Raw genomic sequence first — 25,676 nt, 5'->3', positions numbered from 1 at the left:
AATCGGAAATACCCACCAGGAAAATATCCACTCGAAAAATTTCCCTTCTCAAATACAAGGATATTGTTAAGATGGATATTTTCTGTTTGGAATATCTAAATTCGAAGATTTAGTCTACGTTGGTGGGAAGGCAAGGACGCCAATTTTTGTTTTCTCTTTACGGCATGCCATTACCTGTCTTGAGCAGGACCGGGTTTAGCTAATGGGAGGCCCGGGGCACATTTAAATTGGGTCACCCGTGCAATGCAGTTTTACGCGCCCTCGGTGCGAAAAACTTCACAAGGTAACTTGAAAGTCACCCACACCGCTAATGCCTTTACGCCAAGCTCAGTCACCACCTTGTGACTAAAAATTAACCTTGAAAGAAAAAGGAGGCATTTTGCAGAAACTTCAAAGACTGAGAGAAAATAATAATAATTACACACATTTTTCCGTCGGGGGGGGGGGGGGGATTCGAAAGGGGGCCCGGGGCAACTGCATCCTCTGCTTCCCCCCCCCCCCCTAAATCCTGGCTTAGTCTTGAGTGTCTGTTTACAACTGTATTAGGCTTGGGAAGCCATAAAGTATATAATTATGTTGAATTTGAGCTATCTTTTATGAAACCGTCCATATTAATATGATGTAATAGCCCTAGCCAATAATACCCTTATATTTGTTCATTTTTGCAACTGCAACATGCTGATTTTTACACCCTGACTAACATTTAAAAAAAATATATGAATCTGGTCAATCCGGTCATCCAACTGCCCAGAACAACATGATGTGCTTTTCTCGTTCCATTGAACTTAAACGCAGCAGCCTATAGATTTTATGTTGTAGACTATCATTGGCTTACTATTTGGGCGGCCCTGCGTCAAAACCCTCTACAAGTATGCGAAACTACCAGGAATAACTTATCTGAGGCATCGTTAGTCCGAGGATAAAGATTAAAACCAACCAAGCTACGAGAGAAATATAAACCTGATAAAGCATGTGCTCATTGATTGCTTATGCAACCTAATTTTTGACTAGTGATTTTTGCATGTGTGGATAATGGATATAAAATGATTTGTCTGCCCTCACGTGTCTGCCCAAACTAATCTCGTAGGCTGTTAGTAAAAAAAATAGTAAACTAAAAGACTGGCCGCAATTTCTGTCACTTTATGTTCAACTGAAACATCATGTTCCTGTTTAAGAGACAGGAGCGTTTACTTATTTTATCCTTAATCAAAACTGAGAAGTCTTTTGTAAACAAAATCGACAGCAGCTGTACTAGGCCCTATACTCATATTCCTGGAAGCAACATGGCAGAGAAATACGTTTTTAATTGACCAAAATTATATAATTGCATTTGCACATGAAAGCAGGCTTTCTACAAAGATTTTGAAACTGCATACAAAGCAGAGGCCAGGATAGAGTCTGTAGTTATGACATGTCTGCAGTTATGACATATCCGTAGGATATTTTTTTTAGGTCATCATACAGCTATTTCGATATAGGCATGCCTATATTTGAGCAATTTTAATATGCAACTTTTTGTTTGCATCCCAAACTTTTTGTCCCATTCGGCAATGGGCCGGCAGATTAACATAACCAATAAACAATATGAAACAATTTTTTCCCGATGAACTAGGCTGTAGTTTATCTTTATTAGAATAGGCCTAAATGACTATCAGTAGTTCACAGATAACAAAAATACTATGTTGATCTGGCATGATGTATTAAACCTGTTCGATAACAGCGATAAAATAATTTCATTGCACTGGAGAAAAGTGAGAAATTCGTGAAATAAAGTAGGCTATTAGAAGTAAACATACAAGGCTACAACCGCAAGCAGAACTACTGGAAAAATTGCAAATACAAATTTCAACTCTTTGGCTGCTTTTTTCATCGGCCAGGTGTCTTCCATCATCGTGTCACTGATATTTCGAATATCTTGAGCTCGATTTTCAAATGGAAACTCTTCTTTTGGAACTGGCTTGTCGAGAAATTCACAAAGTGGCTCCCAACTCTAAAAATGATAAAACTCATTCGATATTGTGCCGTTCACCGCTTTAGACAAAACAAGATACTTATACAAAAACAGATGAATTACGATACTTTTAACCCTTCATTTCGGTATTAGAGGCATAAGATAATAGCCTACGTCTTTTGCAAGGTTAGAAGTAGGGGAATTTCATTTAAAGCTGGTCTTATCATTTTGTTTTTCCTTTATTCTTGCTATACTTTCTCTGTTTCAACCTAATGATTTTTTTTATGATTTGAAGTTTTCTAAGAAACATTTACACTTACAGCATGATATTTTTCCTCTACAATTATGCACTTTTTAATATGATGAAAATGTATTAGTTGACGTTGAAAAACTTTCCCAAAACTAAACAGCTACAATTTCTACACATATTCTCAATCTATAGGTCCACATCTGCTGAAAAATGCACATATAGAAAAACTTTGTTGTTTGTAAGTAGCGCTATATTTCATATTAGAAAATGATTAACAAATTATGATTTTTTATATTAATGGCAGTCTATAAAGAGTGTTTTTTTTGCAGCGTTGTACGCAAGCTACTTTATAAAGTTTCTTAAAAAAAATCTGTTTATTTTTTTTATTGATAGAAGAGACAACAAGAATTAAATTTTGTTTGAGCGATGATCTCATCGCTCTTTCAGTATGCATAAATAAATATGCAGGCTAATCCTAATTGACTGCTTTGGACTATCTGAAAAACAAAATTAACTCTCTATTATTTACCAAGCAATGCCCAATGACAAAAGCTTAACACGTACAATTTATGCAATTGATTGAGTTTCGCTTTGAACGTATACAATGAAAATGAACGCACAAAATCAACGTACAATTTAAATCAACTGCATAGCTGTTGTTGTCGTATCGAGGCTTATGCCCTATAGTTGAAGATTTAGATTAAGTGGGCGGAAGGCAAAGAAGCCAATCTTCGTGTCTACCTTCAGGCATGCCTTTAAGTGTCCTGCCAAAGACACAGCTGAATGCTCTTGAGAGGTGTCGAACCAGCGCCCTTTAGAGAGCCGTCTCAGAGCTCTCACTTCTCAGCTATGCAGCATAACTGCATTGCATATGTGCTCAGTACGTGGCCTATAATTTTTACACCTGAGAAATAGGGAAGCAGCACTTTGTCCATCATTGTGGAAGCTGGGCTCCATCATCAAGCTATCACATGTTGCTTTTATCAATGTGAAGCTTAAATGGAATTTATAATACAATTTTGGTAAAGAGGTGACTTTCTTCAACCACAAACAGATAAAACCAAGCAATTCAATGTAGATGTAAAATCAGTTATTTTTTGTTACTTGAAAAGGGCTAACATGTGTAATTTATGTATGGCCGAAAACGTTCGTAGTTTATAGTTTACGTTCACTTTAATGTATTATGTTAAATGCCGTTTGGTTGCTTGGTTTTATTTGTAAATGGAATTTGCACGTAAAATAGCCAACAGCATACCTGAGAGACGTTGTATTCCAACAATTGGGACTGTGGTATTGTTTCTCGAACATACGTGTTATGACGTCTGTACCAGTTCTTCCAAATTACAGAATGGGGGTTAAATGAACCCTAAACATTTAAGTTAAATAAGCAAACTCTACAGAGCTTCATGAGGACCATATTTTTTGTTTCTTTCATTACTGAGCTGCTAATTTGTTTTTTTTCCAGAATATGACCAACGCAGTGTTGTTGCTTATTTTTGTTTGGTTAACCCTGGGAGCATTGCAAACTTTTAGAAGATTAAAAGTAAACCTACGCTTATGACATTGCTTTTGAAGTAGTGCTGTCATCGTAAACCTGACATAAAATTAAAAATCAACCCTGTCGGTAAAAGAACTTAGCTGTTGTAGAGCGACAACAAATAAAGTCATAACATCATTATTATTACTATTACTTGGTTTTAAGATGTAGCCTATGTTTGTGGTAGAACAAGACGAACTCATTACGAAAACAATATTATGTATCAATGCCATGTAACGTTGTTTAAAAAAGGAGTTGCCAGAACTGTGATATCGGGTTATATAGATTGACAGAAAATGTTCACCCGTGGTATTTGGCGTCAAAAGATAGAGGTCATAATGGTGTTATATTTTGAACAGATCTTAAGATAAATCAAGCATTTTTTGACACTTTTACAATTGGTTAAAGAATGTTAAGCTCGTGTAGCATAGCCTACCACTGTAGACGCAAAGATGTATTCTTGAAACTTCAGATATCTTCTCAAGGAAGGAGAAAAATATCGAAGCCATTCCACGTAACCGTGATTTTTTATCAAACGATCACAGATTTGTTTGAAGCTTTGAAACCAAGCATCTTCCTCGCGAGTCATTAGAATAACCTGATCGGATAACAAACTCACTTTAGTTATATGGAAAGATAAATAAAAAAATTTCTGACACGTGCAAAGTATGATGGTCGATACGCACCGGTTGAACAGTAGGGTGGAGTGAAAAAACTTTTTATAAATTTTTTATTAGCTTGGGGTTGGAAAACTTGCCAAGTACTACTAAAACTAATTGTGCGAAATTAAAATGTAATCTGACGAGAGCTTGATCTGCCACCAACCACTTGAAAATTTACCATTGGGCCATTCCGTGTCAATTCACACAGTCAAGAAATTCAACCTCTTCAATTTTTCTTAAATTTTACACACCTTTTCATTATCTTATATGATAAACACCTGCAAAATTTGAGTGAAATTGTAGCGGACGCTGCTTTTCAGCATATCCACCCATACACAGCCATCAGTAGGATGGCAACATTCCTGGGCGAAGTCGGCAAGGAATGATAGGACACGAGGTCGACTACACTGCTGTATTGTTTGCTAACTCAAACTCAGACGGTCAATGCTTGCTCACTATGTAATCGTTTATAATTTTTAATCTTCGATCCAGCAACACAAAAAAAGGAAAGAAAAACACCGGAATGGTTAAAGCTCCACCACCAAAAACTGGATACAAAATGTTGCCGCCTCTAGATTATTTACAGTCTTGATTCAGAAGTAAGCCCCGATAGCTCAATTGGTTAGCGCGTCACTTCTGGAACGAAGAAGCTTTAAGATCAAGCGGAGCTGGTTCGACTCTCGGGGTGTGCGCTTGAGCAACGCACGTTAAGGACTGCTCTCCATTCAGCGGCATCTAATGGATGGAATAGTTCCCTGGCAACAAGACTTCAACAATCGGAAACTTCACTCTGTCAATTTCGGTGACCGGGCCTGCGTCAGTGATTCAAAGCCTCTACAAGTATGCGAAACTGCCAGGATTAAGCTCTGCAAGAAGCTTTCCCAGTCTGAGGATAAAGATTCAATCAATCAATCATAGCTGCTGCACCAGAAATTATAATATACAGACTCTGAACATAACACTAAACTGATTCAAACGTCATACTGGCAGCGGCAGAAAATAGAAGCAGTAGCAACAACGAAACTGATATATTGATTTAGAATTACCAAGACTGATTTCTATATCTTTGAGTAAGAATCATGATTTAAACTTCTTTAAGAAGGTTCTAGTGTGGAATGGCGAGTTATACACACGATCACACAACGCAGCACGACTGCAAATCTACATAACGATGAACCAAGGTAGGAATTCGGCATAGCGCCTACAAACGATTGATTACTGAAGTTGAATTCCCGATTACTGAATTGAATTCCCGAGAGGTGCAATTATGCACTCAAGGCAGAACCTTCTGGACAATTCTAGTGACGTCAGAGACGGTAGAGCTCTCTAGCGCTACAAAATTTATTGAGAAACACGAGAGTTATGAAGCATTTAGTTTGGGGGATCTGCCGAGGGGGCACAATTTTTTTATTTTTGGCCATGTTTGAGGTCCTATTACTGCTTAAGTAAATTAGGTAAGAACCCAATTTTTTTACAGGTGATAGTACTGCTGACAAGTATTGAAAAAAAACACAACACCGTTCACATTGTCACTCTAAAAGGTCAAAGGTCATAGACATCCAAATGTGGCCGTTTCCAGCTCTCGGCTAAAATTTTCAAAAATTTTAAAACCTTGCCAAGACCCTATTTTTGATTGGTTTTGGCTGACATTTAGTAGAAATGTTGCTTACAGAATTCTCTATAAACTGAGAAAATTTCAGTAGCCTACAAAATATTAAAGGGATTGGGAGGTATTTAATGTGAAACATGGGTCGAAATGACAATAAGCAAAAAAGAGGTCCTTTTAATATTCCTCTTACCCATTACCCCAGTGAAAATTTACACAGAAAGTTCATAAAGAATCCTGTAAACAACATTTCTACTAAATTTCAGCCAAAACCAATCAAAAATAGGGTCTTGGCAAGGTTTTAAAATTTTGGAAAATCTTAACCGAGAGCTGGAAACGGCCACATTTGGATGTCTATGACCTTTGACCTTTTAGAGTGACAATATGAACGATGTTGTTTTTTCAATATTTGGCAGAATTACTATCACCTGTCAAAAAATTAGGTTCTTATCTAATAGGACCTCAAACATGGCCAAAAATAAAAAAATTGTGCCTCCTCGGCAGACCCCCCAAACTAAATGCTTTATAACTCTTGTGCTTCTCAATAAATTTTACTCAAATTTTGCAGGTGTTCATCATATAAGATAGTGAAAAGGTGTGTAAAATTTAAGAAAAATTGAAGAGGTTGAATTTCTTGACTGTGTGAATTGACACGGAATTGCCCAATGGTAAATTTTCAAGTGGCTGGTGGAAGATCAAACTCTCGTCAGATTACATTCTAATTTTGCACAATTAGTTTTAGTAGTAATTGGCAAGTTTTCCAACTCCGAGCTAATAAAAATTTTATAAAAAGTTTTTTTCATTCCACCCTATTGAACAGCCCTTTTCGGCAATCTAGTCCTGTAGAATTTTTGGTCAACCTAGAAAAAATTTTTATAAAGACGAATTATATATCATTGGAAAGATAATTTTATCAGCTTTTTAATGATGGGTTTTGTCAATTTTTTTTACTTTGGGAAAAAAAAGTTACGACCAAAAACGTGCCGGGGAGGGGGGGGGGATAAAACACTAATTTGCTCAATATTATATTACAATTATAAGCTAAAATACGTTACCTTCGTAACAGAATACAACATCATAAATTTGAATATTACTATCCGCAAAGCAAACTAACAATCGGAAAGCAAAAATATAAAACATAACTTAATTAGGAGGTATTTATCACACGTTTAAGGGGGTAAAAGTTGACCGAGACGGAGATAACAGGATAGATTTCACCGAAATAAAAGATTTTTCTTTTATAAGCAAGGATATGTAAGCAACACATAAAAGCTATCTAGGACGTAGTGAAGAAGGTTTTAGTTAGAATGATTTTTCATGGGGTATTTTGTTACAAAAACACTGTGTCCCCCCAGTCCTGGAGTGCCAAAAAACCCGGTCTTGCAGGGTTAAACCAGCTGTGAAGATGTAAAAACGACATTTACAGTTTTAAGTTCTAATAAAATGTAAACACATTTCAATCAAAGTAATGCAAACGCATCCATAAAATGTCTCTCTTCTTCCAATTCGTCATCAAACACGACTGTAATATTTGTGCATGTCTGGTGATACACTCTGAGGCCGTGGTGGTATGCAGCTCGTGGTGATTGTGGAAGGAGAGCCGGATCAATGTGAGAACGATTAGACATGACCATTTCCTCGTACTTCTGTTGAGGGATTTGTGGTAAAGTATATGTAGACGAGTTCGAAGAACCGTATCCAAGCCCTGCCAACTTGGTGTGGAGACATGTCGTCTTCGTAGAAAACATCGGCAACATTTCGTAAACTTGCTTGATTTCAACTTCTCCAATAGACAATTAGACATCTTGCCGAATTGATGAACTGCTGAAGTTGTATCACAGCCACTCCAAAACAAGAACATCTACCTTCGCAATAACATCTCTAACTCTGTAGCACTGTCTTTGCTGGTAGTTTTTCCCTCTTGTAATGTTTGGCAAGAAGATATCAGAATATTCACGGTACATAGCATGATGCACTAGTAGGTAAAGGACATCAGTACCGTTGGAGTACACAGTTACAGGTGTCCTACTTACCAAATCAAAGCAATTTGAACGATTGTTGTACCTGCAACACTAGGGCACAAATGAACTTTGGAACCATTCAACTCCAATTGTTTCGTTAAAGCCACCACAAATGTTTGTTTGTTTGTATAGTTTGAGAAAAACATGTTCCTTTCAGTTGGGCAAGAATTTTGATCATTCAGTTCAATAGTTTGAGACGTCGTACCAGAGCGTTTTTGATAGGTCGAATCTTTGGTTGACACCGTGTTATTCCTTGCATGACGATGTGCATGTTAAGCCCGCTTTCCGACAAGAGCAGCGTCTGTCACATGATCCCTTGCAGCTACAACGAAAGATTTTGAAGACATCTTCTGGTGCAGCAGCTACATCCGTCATGACTGCAGAAAACATGTCATATTTTTTCTCCTAACCCCATGACAATGGTTTCTAATCTAAGTTGCTTAAAGTTCTCCAAACTTTCAGCTGGTGATATATCCTACTCTGAGGCCGTGATAGTATGCAACTCGTGGTGATGGTGGAAGGAGAGCCGGATCAACGGGTGAACGATTAGACATGACCATTTTCTCGTACTTCTGTGGTCGTTTCCCCATGTGAGTCCACCCCGATAGCTTAATTGGTTAGCGTGTGACTTCGTGAACGAAGAAGCTTCGTCAAGCTGCGCTGGTTCGACTCTCGGAGTGTGCTTCTGTATAGCACTTATTTGCTTCTTCCTCTCGAAAGAACAATTAGTAAAGGTTTTAACATCAAGTTCTTTTTGGATAAACGCCCCTATCTCCTCAGATCGGTCACAGGTCACACTGTTGTTGTCATCAATCAACCCTGAGTCTAGAACCATAAGCTGAACTCCAACTTTAAATAGATTATGTGAACAAAACCAGGTTTGTACTTTTTTTAAATCATCATTATCACGTTTGATTCTTCCAGCAAATGCCTTTTTGTGTTTATCATCAGAATTTGACAATAATGAGACTGTACTGAGTGCATCTGTCACTTCTCCACACCTGTGCATGGTTTTATTCCACACCCTTAATACATTATCGGTGGTGCCCTTGCCGATGGCTCCGCCTTTTCCTTTTTAAAGAGTTCATGAGAATCTGTTCAATAGACAAATCAGTTCAGAATTCTGCCCATTGTTTGTTGGAACGCTTGACGGTGTGATTTCCGTACATAAATTGCTGGTAAACATCTGGGACTTGTTTCCAATTCTGCAAGTGTTTAAAGATACAGGCGACATGTTTTTGCATAATTGTTGTGACCTGTGGCAGCAAATAGCTCCAGCATGCTTTTTGACGCAGAAATGTGTAGTAACCAGTTGCTTGTTCTCTCTGCTTGAATAAACTCCAGCACAACTGAAACGTAATTAACATAGCTTAACCACAGAGCTGATGTACGTGATTCTCGTGTGAGCTGCTCCTTTTTATTGGTGAAAAATGCCATCATCTTATGCCCAATGTTATCATTATTATGATCAGAAGGACTGTCTGAGTCATACAATTTCTCCAAGGCGCTCTGCTCTCCGGGCGTCAACTCACTCCAAAATTCTTCCAACATAAGGGACAGAATAGCTGTTGCGCATAACAGATGACCTCGAACAGCGCGGGAAACTGCTTTCCCACTAAACATGTGCCTTACCTACAATTACAAGAGCACTTCTCAAGCCACTTCCTTCCATAAAAGAACCAATTGATCCCAGAAAACTCATAAGCTGGTGAGAGCCGCCCAATCGAACAAATACGCTCATGTTCTTTGATGATTCTATGTCGTATGCTTTTATATGAAGCTGTTGGTCGAAGGTTACACATGCCATTCGGACATTCAGTTTTTGGCACTGTTCAGCCACAAGCGATAGAAACGAGTGTTAATCTGTTAAATCTGTGGCGTGTAAGTCGATCACCGGCAACATGCTAACAACAGACTTTGGCTTAGATTGCGATGTTTTTTTTTGCACTCATGTATCCTAACCAACTGAGGGGTGACTTCTTGAAGATGTAGAATGCGCTCCAGAGAAGATCAATAAAGCGATTGTGAAGGTCCTCCTGAAAGTAATTATGAAAAACAATACGGTTTGTGTGGCATTCTGTAATCAAATCATGATTCTAATCCTATACTGACAACGGTGTACAATTCCATATCACGTTTCATTTTTTTTACATGCAGCATTAAACAATGTCATTTTTTCAGTGGATGTTGGACGACCAGGTGTTGAATACTGAGCAGGATTTTCAAACCTTGTTCTGCATGGTAGGCCTACATGGTATCTGACTTCAGCAACCACCAGGTCGTGTGCACTAAGCAGTAGTTTCTGAACAGTTTTAGCAAGTTTATCGTCTCTACTTTGGCATAAAGCAAGTGTTACGTAATACAGTATATTCCTGACTATTTTGTCCGCACCTCTTCAAATTTATTTCGATCAGGGTGCCGTTCATCAAACATACAACTACTGTATGTCCACAGTAAAAACACTGCTTTTTAAAGTCAAACGACTGTTGATCTGACCTGGTCGATACTGTCTTGCTACTGGATTGTTCATGGCTTGAGGCTGGACATTTCTTGGATCTCGCATGGTTTCTCAAGGAATTACGGCATGATGTATGGATGTATGTAATATGGCTATTTTCTCTATTTTTCTGCAGAGTTGCAACCAGCGTTTCACAATCCATTTTCAAAGCATGACCAACTATAGTGTCCAAAGGGTGTGTGGTAGGCAACTATCACTCTCGCAGATATAAGCTCCAACATGACACAGTGAATCACCAGTCCGATAGCCTTGTCTACACTTAACACAAATTGCTGTTTCTTCGTGACTTGAATCTATCTGCAATGTATCACACTAACCGTAGTAAATAAACTATAACATAATAAAGTTACAATGAACAACGAAAGCTTTACTGGTGCACCCCCTCCCCCCCGTTTTGCTCACTTTTACCCCCTGAAACAGATATATAATTCTATTTCTATTTTCATTTATACCCTTTGCATCTATATCCTGCTTTTCTGCTGATAATTCATAAGTTTCTAACCTTTTGTTCAACCATTACAGGAAAGATAAGAAAATAAATATTCTTATGTTAATATTTTTTTCCTAATTTCATTTTTTACCCCCCCGGCACGTTTTTGGTCGTAACTTTTTTTCCCCAAAGTAAAAAAAATGACAAAATCTATCATTGAAAAGCTGATGAAATTGCCTTTCCAACGGTATATCATACGTCTTTATAAGAATTTTTTCTAGGTTGACCCATTTTTAGACCAAATTCTACAGGACTAATCTATTTGTAAAACATGAACCATCTTTTGCAGGTAGGCTATACTTCAAGTTAAAAATACAGTAACCTAGTATGGGCTACTTGAATCACAAATACGGAAAAGAAATTTTGAATTGATTTCTTCATTTGGGAAGATTGAACAACCGAATTGTCTATGGTAGGCAATAGGCTACTTTAGCCTGCACTATAGGCTATTACCTTTGCATCAGGCCAGCGCTTGAAAAAGTGATCAAAGAAGGTGGAATGTGGGACATCAACAATGGCTTCGACTTTGGCATAAACAGTATCCATTAGCTTAGTCAAATCAGGTTGCTTTTGATACCAAATATCTTCCCATTCTGGGAATGCAAATTCCACGGCTTCTTCGACATCATAAACTGTAAAAATCAAAATAACCAAGAATGATGACTTGAAGGATTTACAGAAGCTATTACTCTATTCACAAAGTTTACATTGCAGTGGCCTGTGTTAGTATGTAACCTTGTATGTAGCGATGATGCCACTTGCTATAGGACTAGAACTTTCATGATTAAAGCTACAGTAGCTTACAAAGTTTTAACGAATATGAAGGACTGTTAAAACGTCATACACAAGTGACGATAGCACGCATTTCTGCGGTTGTTAGAATCTCTGACAGTAAATTTTTTTTTGCATTGATTTAACGTCTACAGACGTTGTTAATGCAAAATTAATGTAAAAAAGTGCAGGCTTACTGGTTGAAAAACTTTGAGTAGAGGCCTACATACCCGCCAGCTGGGACAGGTTGTAGCATAAGGAAACAATCTAGCAAAGATGCAAATAAGGGGTTGACGAGTCCGTTAAGATTAAATTGCTTGCAGATGACGAATAAGGTGGTTCCGAATATTGCGTTTCGGTGATGAAACCAGAAATTGCAATAATGTTCACATGACGACAACAGCTGATGAGATAATTATGCAACGAGAGGAGATGTGATACGAGACTATTCTAATCCTAGCCCAAACAACAACATGCTTGCTACAAGGAAGCTTATTCAGTGGGACTATTATGTAGTCTTCTTTCAAGATATCGAACCAAGATCGAATCCACTCTTATTGTTTGTTAAAAATCCGGTGTTTGCATTACAAAGGTACCAAGTAGGCCAATTCTCGTTACATAAACCGGGCCAATCCGACAAATATGGCACTGGGTGAGCGCTGGGGCTAGTAAACCGGCCAAAAATTTAAAAAATATATAGTGATACATAATAATCGATTGTCGGTTGTCAACGGTTGAAGTGAGATGCCAGACAGGAAAATCCGTCACTTATGATCTGTAAAAATGACGGATTTTGCTGTGTGGGATATATTTCTGTTTCTGGAATATACTGTAGTTCCTGGTGTGATTGATTAAAATAAATTAAAACTTTCTTTTTGAACATTGTTCAAGTCGTGTCGTACTGCCTATCCAAGAATTAATCATTTACAAGTTTGTAATGTGTGATGTCTCTACTTGTTTGTTAATATATGGCGCTGTTGAAACAAAATAAATTGACTTGACGTAGTGATATTATATCTATATCTTCAACAGTTCCTGTTGGTGCTCAGCAATCGATCTAAGTTGCGCTTTGAATTGGAAATTAGTTGTAAGATCGAGCTACTAAACTTTTCCGTTCACTCAAAACAATCACTTCATTACAAAAGTATGATGCCTTTGCCTTTTCGTTGTCTTGAATGTGTTTTCGAAACGCTTTGCTACTTCAACTGTAGCCTAATATTTTCTAGAGTTTCGGTAGAGAGTTTGTCTTGCTGAACCACAGGCATAGCCTACAAAGCCGAGTAACGTGATCACTGATCAGACATTATTTTAACATTTACAAGAAACACAAACTACATTGAAACAAATTATGATCAATTGTGCAATTTGTTTCAATGTAGTTTGTGTTTTCTGAAAATAAACGTTAATATGTTAAATCTGATCACGTTACTCGGCTTTGTTCTGACATTTTTTGATACAAAACATTTTGAATCAGACAAATAGATTTTGATGTGTCGCTCCAGAAGTTATACATTTAGTAAAGCACTAGTTTCCATTAACTAATTTAGCTATATTTAATATTTTGAGATATTTGTGATGGAAATTGATGGATTAAGTGATAGATTAAAACTCAAAGAAAAAGTGGATAGATAAGGCTTACCCAGACAGCAAAATCCGTTATTTTTGCGCTGATTCAACGTCTGCAGACAATGAATCACTGTGTTGATAAAATGACGGGATTTTGCTATCTGGGTGTAAACTATTGTATAACGGCTTGTTGGTAACAATAACATGAGCCGCAATTTGCTCACCAACTTAATGAACTACACGTTCAGGAGCGGCTCGCTAGTGTGTGTTGCGGGGCTGCAGCACTCCTACAAAAGTTTTCACGAAACGTTTCTCAAATATCTTAGCGTTTCTTCTGCCCAAAATTTACTTTATGTTCTCTGTTTACAGAATTGCTGACTGTTATAAGTGTAAATTATACTTGGAAACTCTACGTGCTGTGAAATATTTTGCGCAAGGTTGCAATAAAAGAAACACTCAATTGTGACGTCAAAGATCCGCAGGTTTTCTTGAATTGCCAATACAAACGAATAGCAAAAGCTTGTGCTGTGTACAAGCAGCACAATACACCAAGATGCTATCCCAAATGGAACGGCAAGTGTTACGTTGTGAAATTTCACGGCGATGGTTGCTGCAAGCAATTAGGATTTGTTCGGGAGATTTGACGTTTTAATGAAAGCTTGGAATAGCTTAAATAAGCCAGTTTTATCTTAAACTTAGTTAACTGCATAGCTAAGCTGTTGGCTGCATAGCCGAGTGGTGAGAGCCCTGTAACGGCAATCGAAAGGGCGTCGGTTCGACACCGCTCAAGAGCATGTGGCTGTGTCTTTGGCAGGACACTTAAATAGCATGCCTGAAGATGGACATGAAGACTGGCTTTCTTGCCTTTCCGTCCACTTAATCTAAATCTTCAACCACCAGGTGTAAGCCTGGATGCGACAAACAAAACAATCTTAAGCTTTTATCACAATTTAGAGTTGAAAATACACTCAAAATGCACCAAACCAAACGTAATTTTTCAAAACTTTAATTTTCAGCGCCCCCATTTCTACAACTCACCAGCCGCTACAGAACAAGTTCAATAATGTGAGAAAGCAAAATCCCTTATCTCAGCTATGAAAGGACCGCACAAGCACTTTGCAACGCTAACTACATTTCTTCAGTCGATAAAAACTTCTCACTAACTTTACACACCTGGGTCGTAACCTAAAATGCGTAGAGCCTTTGCTAGAGACTTTGTTCCTGTCTTCGATGCACCAGCACAGATCACCTTCATTTCATCAAAATCAATCTTTTTCTGTATTGACAAGTTCAGTGTTTGAAACAGGGACTGCTTGCTACTTACAAAAAGGCTTTATAAGTCAACGCGAGGTAAACGCCGATGACGTTTCAAAATCTTTCTCACTTGGCAAGCAAAAGTAAATAAAAAACTTAAATAACAAAGGAAGCAGAAGAAAAGACATCAGCGCGCCGAGTTTTGTTTGCTTACCACAAATCGCCACATATTTGAGGCGTACTTCACTGTGTTGTGTCGTGCTTCATTCCGCACATGCTATTTGATCATCCACACTCTTGAGTGCCTCATGCTATCGTGAGGCATTCACTGTTAGCCCCCTAGCTCAGTGGTTACGCGCCCGGCTCAAGATCACGCGGCGCAAGTTCGACTCTCGGGGTGTGCGCTTGAGCAACGCACTTTCAGGACTGCTCTCCATTCAGCGGCACCTAGTGCATAAAATAACTCCCTGGCAACAACACTTCAACAATAAGAAAACTTCACTCTGCCAATCTCAGTAACTGGCCCCTTGTCAAGAGCTTCTACAAGTATGCGAAACTACCAGAAATAACCAATCAAGGCTTTGTCAGTCCGAGGATAAAGATTAAACAGCCAACTAACTGTTTTATAGTAGTCAGGTAGTGCTGACGCCAGGAAGATCGTTCCTTCTCAACAATCATGCTATTTGAATATGGGCTACTCTTTAGTGCCTCTAGCATGCATGTGTGCTTTCATTGCTTAACCAATGAATTCGAGAAGAGGGCGGCACACCTATTAAAAGAGGGAGGAGGCACACCAGCTCAGTGGCCAAGCGGTTATCGTCTTCGGTTCTACTGTAATGCACATAGGTTTGACATCGATTCCAGGTCGGGTCACACCGAAGACTTTAAAAACGGTATCGATTTTGTCCTTTCCTTTATAAAGCAGTAAGGATAAGTCGGGCACAGGGGCGTAGTCAAAAATATTTTAAATAAACATTTCAAATTCTGTTAAAGCATCATTTGACAAATTTTGGTATAGATTTAGACTGAAAGTAAGCTACTATTGAAATGCGCAAATCTACTTGCTTTGTGGTTTAAAATGCTATGCGCATTTTGCAATAAAAATGTGTATTAGCCTACACTGGAAGAGTTTAGGTTTCCCATGGCAAGGAACAAGTCTCTAATTACATCATCGATGCTCGATTTACTCCGTATCCGCACGGTAGATTATGCGTTTGGGGAGTAGATAGGATGACAACTCAACTTTCTAGATCAGTGGTTTTCAACCAGGGTTCCGCGGAACTCTAAGGTTCCGCCAGTAAATCTGGGGGTTCCGCAAGTTTACATTCAAATCAGACAGTCTATTTTATTATTATATGCATATTGTTTAAATATAATGAAATATTGATTAGGTTTGCCACTGTTTTCTTGTGGTGCGATTACCTTTAACTTTCTGCTTTCCCGCCAAATTTCGTCGACATGTTTTCTTCGCTTCAAGGAGTTCTTATTAGTCAAACGATGTTTTTTGCATAAAGCAATTAAATTATTGAACAGGGGTTCCTCGAGCTTTTGGAATCTTTCATTGGGTTCCGTTCCACCAAAAAGGTTGAAAACCACTGTGCTAGATAACACAATTTGTGTGCTAGGGTGTAACCCAAGTCATTGGATCTGAAACGATGACCGCTTTTGACATAGGCCTAGACTACGCTCAACTGATTAGCATCCTGAGAAAGTACTGATAGGCCCAACCAAATGGGCGAAACACGTAGGTAAAGGTGAGTTTCATACTTCATTTCAAGAGTCGTGAATGAGAAGATAACGTTCTCATTGTACTATTGCAATCCTTCGGAATTAACAAAAGTAGGGTGGCCAGTTCCTTTTTCTCAGCTGGTTTTCTGTCAGCAATTATGCTCACCCCATATATTAACCTACACTAATGGGCGAAATACGTGTATCGCTGTTAATTCTTGCTATAATCGGATGAAGGGAAACCTCAGAAAGTCATGAACATATTGCCGTTGGACATTGATCATTCAACAAAGCTAATTAGCCTGAGCAACGAGCACGAACGGAATAACCGCAAAAAAGTGAATGATCTACTTTGAAAACTTATTGAAAGTAAAGAAAGTAAAAACACTTGTAACATGTTGGAGGTTGGCAGACACCGAGTACCGTGACCACAGCTCCCATACACACACTTGGTTGCCGTTCACATCATGATCTTATCAAAATGAAGTTAGTTAATAAAATATCGAAAGTTGTTCGTGCAAACCAAGCACCTATGTGTACGAAGATTCTTGAAGGAAGCGAATGCCGTACTAAAAAAAAAAAGTTCAACGTATTCGAACGTATTCCATTGAACAATTTTTGGCGGTGGTTCGTGCTCCTATAGCCTTTGTTTTTGTTACATCTGTTGGAAACAGCGATCTTATATTGTGTCTAACTGTCTACCCACAAGGAAAATATCCACTCGAAACGTTTCCCTTCTCAAATAGGCCTACAAGGATATTGTTAAGTCGAGATATTTTTCGGTATGAATATTTTCTGTTTGGAATATCTACATTCCAAGATTGAGACTACGTTGGTGGGAAGGCAAGGAAGCCAATTTTTGTTTTCTCTTTACGGCATGCCATTACCTGTCTTGAGTGTCTGTTTACAACTGAATTAAGCTTGGGAAGCCATAAAGTATAAAATTGTCTTGAATCTAAACTATCCTTTTATAAAACCGTCCAGATTAATATGATGCAATATTCCTAAAATCAATAATACCCTTAATTTTGTTAATTTTTGCAACTGCATCGTGCTGATTTGGGCACCCTGACTAAAATTTAAAAAAATTATATGAATCTGGTCAATCCGGTCATCCAACTGCCCATAACAACATGATGTGCTTTCCTCGTTCCATTGAACATAAGTGCAGCAGCCTATAGATTTTATGTTGTATTATTGGCTTACTATTTGGGCGGCCCTGCGTCAAAACCCTCTACAAGTAGCCTATGCGAAATTACAAGGAATAACTTATCTGAGGCATCGTTAGTCTGAGGATAAAGATTCAAACCAACCAAGCTACGGGAGAAATACAGTAGGCTATAAATCTGATAGAGCATGTGCTCATTTATTGCTTATGCAACCTCATTTTTGACTAGTGATTTACTGATTTTTACATGCAAGGATACAAAATGATTTGCCAACCCTCACGCATCTGCCCAAAATGGGCTGTTGGTAAAAAACAGTAAACTAAAAGACTGGCCACAATTTCCGTTACTTTATGTTCAACTAAAACATCATGTGTTCTTGTTTAAGAGACAGGAGCGCTTACTTACTTTATCCTTAATCAAAATTGAAAAATGTTTTGTAATCCAAGTTGATAGCAGCTGTAGACTACTATAGACCTACTCATATTCCTGGAACTAGCATGACAAAGAAATACGTTTTTAATTGACCAAAACTCTTTAAGTGCATTTGCACATGAAAGCAGGCTTTCTGCAAAGATCTTGAAACTGTGTACAGAGCAGAGGCCAGGACACAGCGGCCTTGTCTGCAGTTATGGTATATCTGTAGGATATTTTCGTTAGCTCATCATACAGCTATTTCGATATAGGCATGCCTATATTTGAGCAATTTATGCAACTTTTTGTTTCGCACCTCACAATTTTTTTGTCTCATATGGCTATGAGCCGGCAGATTAACATAAACAATAAACGATATGAAACAATTTTTTCCCGAAGAACTAGGCTGTAGTTTATCTTTTTTAGTATAGGCTTAAATGAATATCGGTAGTTCACAGATAACAAAAACACTATGTTGATCTGGCATGATATATTAAGCCCGTTCGACAACAGCGATAAAGTAATTTCATTGCACTGGAAAAAAGTGGGAAATTCGTGAAATAAAGTAGGCTATTAGAAGTAAACATACGAGGCTACAATCGCAATTAGAACTACTGGAAAAATTGCAAATACAAATTTCAACTCTTTGGCTGCTTTTTTAATCGGCCAGGTATCTTCCATCATTTTGTCGCTGATATTTCGAATGTCTTGAGCTCGATTTTCAAATGGAAACGCTTCTTCTGGAACTGGCTTGTCGAGAAATTCACAAAGTGGCTCCCAACCCTAAAAATGATAGAACTCATTCAGTGGCGTAGCCAGAAAATTTTTTTGGGGGGGGCCAAATATTTGATGAATTGAAGAGAACGACAAAATGTTTGATTTAAGACATCGTCACCTGATGTGCAGTGGCGCATCCTGGTGGGTTAAGCAAGGGAAGCAATAAAGCTGGTGGGGGGTTAGAGCGTGCCGAAGGCACGCGTATTCTAGGGGGGTCCGGGGGCATGCTCCCCCGGAAAATTTTTGCTAAATTACACTCAAATAATGGATTATAACGCTTTCTGGAAACACTTTCAGGGTAATATTTGTATGAAACTTATTAGCAGATAAACAGCTATTAACTTATTAATGGTAGCTCTTATCTACACACGAACGGGCAAAAACTGTGGCTAAAATTAGAGAACACAAAAAACTCAGCTACACAAAAACCCTACAGAGTAAGCGATTCTGAAATTTCTTCCACAGATTAGTTAAAAGAAGCGTAAATCGGGTAAATTTTGCGCGATTTACGATTTGCAAAATTTATTGGTGTCTTTCTGTGTGTCTAAAACAAGTCCTGGGGGGTGTTAATAGCCAGATGTCTTGAAAAACAATATAAATTTATACAAATTATATTATATTTTCAACAAAGGGTTCAACTTTGGAATCCAAACTTTGAAAATTTGGGGGGGGCCATGGCCCCGTTCGCCCCCCCCTGGCTACGCCTATGAACTCATTCGATATTGTGCCGTTCACCGCTGTACACAAAACAAGATACTTACACAAAAGCAGATGATTTACGACATTTTTAACCCTTCATTTAAGTATATTAGAGGCATAAGATACGACCCATAAGTCCTTTGCAAGGTTAGAAGTAGGGAAATTTTATTTAAAGTTAGACTTATCATTTTGTTTTTCTTTATTCCAATAGCCTACTTTCTCTGCTTCTACCTAATGATTTTTTTTTAAGATTTAAAGTTTTCTAAGAAACATTTACACTAATATGATGAAATTGTATTAGTTGGCGTTGAAAAACTCTCCGAAAACTAAACAGCTACAATTTTTACACACATTAACAGGTCCACATCTGCTGAAAAATGCACATATAAGGCATATGCAGCTAATAAGGCCCGGCCGGTAATAAGGCCCACCCCCAGAATCTCCGTTGTTACAAATTTTTTAAACAAAAGTGAAATCTCTTCTGGGTGCTGCTATGGTGAATTGAGACTGACTGGTAAAGTTTCACAGCCTAAAGTTTACAACTTTTTGAGTTACGGAAAGTTGAAGTTTGGGGGGACTGAAATTGAGTGGTTTTATTAATTTTCACATATTTTAGACTGCTCTGCAGTTAACAAACCGCTTTGACTTCCGTTTTTTGCATTTTATGTAAAAGATATGTGCATGCTGATGCAGTGAAACCAATAAATTTGATTTTTCTTTTCTAATTAAAGCAAAACTGATAATGATGATCACGACTAGGCTAATGTTGGTAATAAGGCTCATGGGGTAGGAAAATTGTACCGCTGTGTTCCAGACGGTTGTTCGCCTGGTCAAACGTCATGTAGAAACCGTTCGGGTCTACTGAATATTACGTCATGGAAATTCCTAAAACATGAGCCAAAATTGCACCATCGTCCGTAAGACTCGTGTCAAACCTGTTGAAACCGGTTTAAACATTGTGCCTTTGAGTTATCACAAATTTTTCTGATTCATTCTCGAAGTTGTTTGTTGGAAGTCGGTCGCACATTTAACTGGTTTATTTGGTGCTTGCTAACTGGACAAATTCTCCGTCTTTTATCCAAGTAATCTGTATCGTAGTGACAGTTTTGAGGTGTAAGGCGTTGCACCAGTCATTTCGATAGCCGCGGGCTAATTTTACAGAAATACACTGTTTGAAAAGAAGTTCAAGAGTGGGTTTCTTCGGTCATTATATGCAGACAAACGGATTCGGGAACTTTATGTTACAATTTTCCCACGAAGAGATTATGGTTTACCGCTGTGACCATAAAAAAATAAAAGACGAGTTCTTGTCAGTTGGTAGGTCAAGAAGAAATTAAAGCAAGAAAAATAAACGACGAATTTGTTAGCTGGTAGGCCAAGAAGCACTTGAAGGCATAAAATTAAACGACGTGTTTGTTGTCAGCTAGTGCAGAAGAACTAATTAGAAGTACAAGAAATAATAAAAGAAGATTTGTTGGTTGGTAGTCTACACTCTTACAGAAGAAAAGAAAAGTAAAGACATTTCTTCTCAGTTTGGTACAGAAGAAAAATAACTTTGACAATCATTGGCAAGAAAGAAGATTAAAAGACAATCCATCTGTGCTTGTAGATTCAAGTGGAAGAATCCAAGCAAGTTTTGTGGACTTTAGGACTTCATACTCGTACAGCTACGGTATCGTGCATTTAAATTCTTTTTTGTATTTTTACTGTCTTTGCAGTTAAGTTTTTTATAACTACTGTAGCCTAATAAATTTGTGTGTTTGTGTAACTTAATTTTTTTTTAATTGTTAAATTTAGCCCCAACATTTAATATGTCTACACTCGGTGGCGACAAGGACTCGACCGCCGTAGACTCGACTGAGTTTAAGCCTGATGATGTTCTTTGCGGTCGGGCAGGCCATTCTGGGGAGTGACCCATTAACGATGAGGCTAAGTCAGTTCGAGAGGCCCGGCATCTTAGACGGGATATTTGACTCAAATTGGGAAACTTTCTGTAGCCCTAGGTTCTTTGAGTGATAAGCAGGAACTGTTAATTTTTAGATCTAAGTTATCTACTTTAGAAGAGGAATTACGGCATTTCCATGCTCTTTTGACTAAAATCTTTAACTCTGCGATCTTGGCAGAACTTCGTGATAGGGTAGACCCCGAATTTAACTCGTTAAAAAATAACTTTGAACAAAAAGAAAGTGAGTTCTCAGATATGTTGGATGCTGACATACATCCTGAGGATAGCGCCTCAAATGTAAGCACTAGGATGTCTATGACTTCGTCTCGGATAGTGGCACAAATTAACCTGCAGCTAAGACGAGAGGAGCTCCAGATACAAGCTGAGGCCGAAGCGAGAGCTGCTGAGGCTGCCGCGAGAGCTGAGGCCATTCGAGCTGAGGCTGCCGCGAGAGCTGAGGCCGAAGCGAGAGCAGCTGAGGCCGCCGCGAGAGCCGAAGCGAGAGCTGCTGAGTTCGCACTCAAAGACGCTCAGTTGAGGGCTGAACAACGTAAAGAGGTAGTTTTAGCTGAATATCGATCAGAGGTGGGCTCTCGGCGTAGCTCTAAGAAGGGCTCTTCTAGGCATTCCAGAAATGAACATCAATCGTGTTATATACTTCTGCCTAGCACTAGATGAGACGCGTGCTACTTTCAACTGGACATAATTGTAATGAATAGAAGCGCGGCAATAACACAGATAGAGCGAGTCCGCGAGTCACGTGATTACGCCATGACGTAGTAGCATTCCAACACCTCCCCCTTAAGTTTTCAACTTCTGTACATGCAATATACAAAGCGCACAAGCATAGTTGGCCCAGAAAATCACAAACACAAAAAAATCTACACCAGTATTATGGCAATTACGGCCAGTCGGGGTCTTCCACTAAGCGATTGGGTTTTGTACGGTGACGGCGTGTCCTGCGCGGAGCCGGTCCAGGGGTATTAAGGTCATAGCTTTGTTGTGTTTGAATTGGTGTGCGCTCAGCGGGAGTTATTGGAACTCTCTTGCGCAAAAAGCGTCGATTACGTTCCAGGATGCGACCACTGTCAGTGTTCACCAAATATTTTCGAAATTGATATGCTTTCACAATAACGCCATAAATATCCCATTTTTCAGAGTGCACATTTTGGATGGCTACGTGTGTGCCAACTGGGAGGTCTGGTAAATCATGGGCATGAATGTCGTAATATCGCTTACTGGTTTCAACGGATATGGCTCGTTTGTTGTCGATGCTCTCCAACTTTTTCTGCCATTCAGGGGCAAAAGCACGTCTGTGTACTGGGATAGTGTCTTGCACGGGATGGCCAAATAATTTTTGAGCAGGGGAAGCACCATCTCTTTGGGTCGGGGTATTTCTATATTGCAATAGTGCACGGGCCAATTTCTCTTCGTCAAGTGAACGGGCATGCCACGACCTGCGAATGAGCTTTTTCATGGATTTAACGGCCGCTTCGGCTTTGCCATTCGACTGTGCAAAATGTGGCGATGATATTACGTGTGTCACTCCCCAATCACGTACGAACATAGTAAAAGCATGCGAAGTAAACTGTGGGCCACCATCTGAATATAACACATCGGGCACAGCAGTGCGTGAAAAATAATTGCGTAGGGCATTAATGACAGCAAACGAAGTCATATTTTTGCGAAACACATGAATCGATGGCCAATCAGTAAAGCAATCTACCATTATGAGATAGTTGTGGCCGTTGACAAAAGCCATATCTACAGCCAGTTCCTGGAATGGTCGAGTCGCCGGAGAGCGAATCAACATTGGCTCCTTACTCAATGACGGTAAATCCTTCTGACATTCTCTGCAGGATGATACCACAGTTTCTATGTCAGAGTCGATACCTGGCCAGTATACAGCAAGTCTAGCTCGCTCTTTAGTGCGAGTAATGCCCTGGTGAGAGTCATGCAATTTGGCCAGAATATGCGAACGTAGTTTCTTAGGAATAAACAATCGGCAACCATACACAATTAAATCGTCATCTACAGCTAAATCATGACGAACATTCCAAAACGGTTTCAATTTATCAACCAATTCAGCTTTAGAGTGAGAAAAACCACTTAAAATTACTGATTTCAGCTCCTGATATATTTGGTCGTCGAGTGCCATTTCTAACACTTCACGAAGTTTGACATTCAAATTCTCATATTGCGACATCGCAGCTATTTTGTAAGGTGACAGTAGGGGAGTTTCAGCCATTTCGTCACCTTCTACAGGGTCACTTACAGGGTTACGTGACAATGCATCTGGAGCATGGTTTAGAGTTCCCTTTTGCCATCGTGCGGTGAAATGATAAGCCATGAGTTTCGTCCTCATGCGCTGAAGACGGGGGTTTTCTATTTCATCTAGTCGCCGGTGATTCAAAATGGCTAATAAGGGACTGTGGTCAGTCACGACTTCAAAGTGTGGAAGTCCAGCTAAAAATTTATGGCATTTTTTAATTGCCCATGTCACCCCAAGCATCTCTTTTTCGACAGTGGCATATCTGGTCTCTGTGTCAGTCAGGAAACGAGATCCTGCTTGGATCGTGTGCCAGCTTTCTCCATTTTTCTGTTGCAATACAAATCCCACCCCCGTATTGCAAGCATCGGTCATGATCCTGGTGAGCTTTGTGGCGTCATAAAATGCCAGGATGGGGACAGTAGACAAAGTTCTCTTGGCTTCTTCAAAAGCCTTTGTGTGGTGGGCACACCACACAAATTCATTTTTAGAGCTCAAGAGAGGTCTCAAAGGTTGCAAAGTTCGTGACACTTGGTCTGTGTTCACGGACAGTTGGTTAGCTAAACCAAAAAATGACCGTAAATCTGTGATAGTGCTGGGCAGGGGAAACTCACTGATAGCTGTTAGCAGCGTACAGTCAGGCTTGTAGCCATCCTGTGACAAGTGATAACCAGCAAAAGTGACATCTTTTTGTCCAAATTTAAACTTATCTCGGTGTAGGGAAATCCCTTTTTCAGCACATCTAGTGAGAAATTGTCGTACATGAGCAGCATGATCAATCAAATTATCATCGTAAATCACAATATCATCAACAATTTTTCGATAATTGCTTAAACCATGCAATGCCTCGTCCATGCGTCTGTTGTAATGCTCTGATATCGAGCAAATGCCAAAAGGGGCGCGTAAAAACTGATACCGACCAAATGGGGTCATAAATGTAGTCAAAAGCTGACTTTTACTGTCTAAGGGGCACTGGTGGTACCCTTTTAGGGCATCTATGACAGTGAAGTACTTTGCCTGCCGTTCGCTTATGTCAGCAATGGCATCAATAGGCGTGGGCGATGAATAATATTCACGTTTTACAAACTTATTCAACATCGAAAAATCCACACATAAACGAATATCATCGGAATTCTTTTTTGGTGCAATAACAATTGGGGCACACCATTCAGTTGGGTGCGTAATTGGTTCGATAATTCCTTGCGATTGCAAAGAATCTAATTCCTTTCGAACCTTATCCCTGTAAGCATAGGGAATCGAACGTGGAGCGCTCACACTAAATGGTTTGGCCTCGTCTTTTAAGTTTATTGTGAACAGTTCACCTTCCATTACGCGTACTTGTCCGTCGAATACAGTTGGAAATTCTCGTTTTAAATCATCCGCTGTTATTTCATTTTGTATTTCTGGCTGTGCCTTTTTCACTGTATTCATTTGAGACGGATAGTCCGGAGGAATAATCTTGAGATTTTGAGCAGTCTTCCACGATATCAGCATGTCTCCTTGAATAGAAGGGAACACGTACACAGTATCATCAACCGTGACATCTCCCAGGGAAATTGAAATGGTCATTTGACCTAATGCGGTTAAGGGCGAGCCATCCACAGAGCTTGTTGAGCTTTCGGGTGATGGTAGAAGATTTTCAACATCCTCGTTTAATAGATGCAAAATTCTTACATCTGCCGCGGTGATATCAGCACCAGTATCTGGAAGTACTGTTGTTTTGGCTGATCCATTTGGACCCTTAATGACTACCGGGATAGTGGGGGCTCTCCCAACACCATTCACGTTATTGATGGCAAGTAAGCTGTGTTCATCGTCTTCAAACTGCAGTTCTCGTAAGCCTTTGGCAGAAGTTCTGCATTGTGAAGCAAAGTGTCCCAGCCTTTTGCATTTATTGCAGGTCCTACCGATAGCGGGACAATTTTCGAATTGTTTATGTGCCGCTTTTCCACAACGCCCACACGTGCGCAAATTGATTTCACGGGGCTCACGGCGTGGCGGTCGATCATGTGATTTTTTCGCTTTGTACGCTGACGTAACGTGAATAGTATT

At 39.2% G+C, this 25,676-nt stretch overlaps 2 protein-coding genes across 2 annotated transcripts in view; both read right to left on the bottom strand.

The window, feature by feature from the left end:
- Window positions 1-1,678: 1,678 nt before the first annotated feature.
- LOC145778723 (uncharacterized) lies at window positions 1,679-14,684 on the bottom strand. The gene is made up of 5 exons (XM_082590282.1): window positions 14,546-14,684; window positions 11,489-11,667; window positions 4,175-4,336; window positions 3,457-3,567; window positions 1,679-1,990 (listed from the first exon to the last, which is right to left on the bottom strand). The coding sequence occupies exons 1-5, from the start codon at window positions 14,625-14,627 to the stop codon at window positions 1,781-1,783; spliced, it is 744 nt and encodes a 247-aa protein (XP_082446408.1). The 5' UTR covers window positions 14,628-14,684; the 3' UTR covers window positions 1,679-1,780.
- Window positions 14,685-18,417: 3,733 nt separating this feature from the next.
- Window positions 18,418-25,676, bottom strand: part of LOC145778191 (uncharacterized) — a 28,765-nt gene continuing 21,506 nt past the window's right edge. Inside the window, exon 5 of the mRNA XM_082589635.1 lies at window positions 18,418-18,717. Coding sequence (XP_082445761.1) covers window positions 18,508-18,717 — 210 coding nt within the window. The 3' untranslated portion in view covers window positions 18,418-18,507. The remainder of the gene's footprint in view (window positions 18,718-25,676) is intronic.

Source organism: Aplidium turbinatum, chromosome 10 (genome assembly GCF_918807975.1).
Source record: "Aplidium turbinatum chromosome 10, kaAplTurb1.1, whole genome shotgun sequence".
Classification (NCBI taxonomy): domain Eukaryota; kingdom Metazoa; phylum Chordata; class Ascidiacea; order Aplousobranchia; family Polyclinidae; genus Aplidium; species Aplidium turbinatum.
The sequence above is the reverse complement of the archived record's forward strand: the minus strand, read 5'-3'. Positions and strand labels throughout refer to the sequence as shown.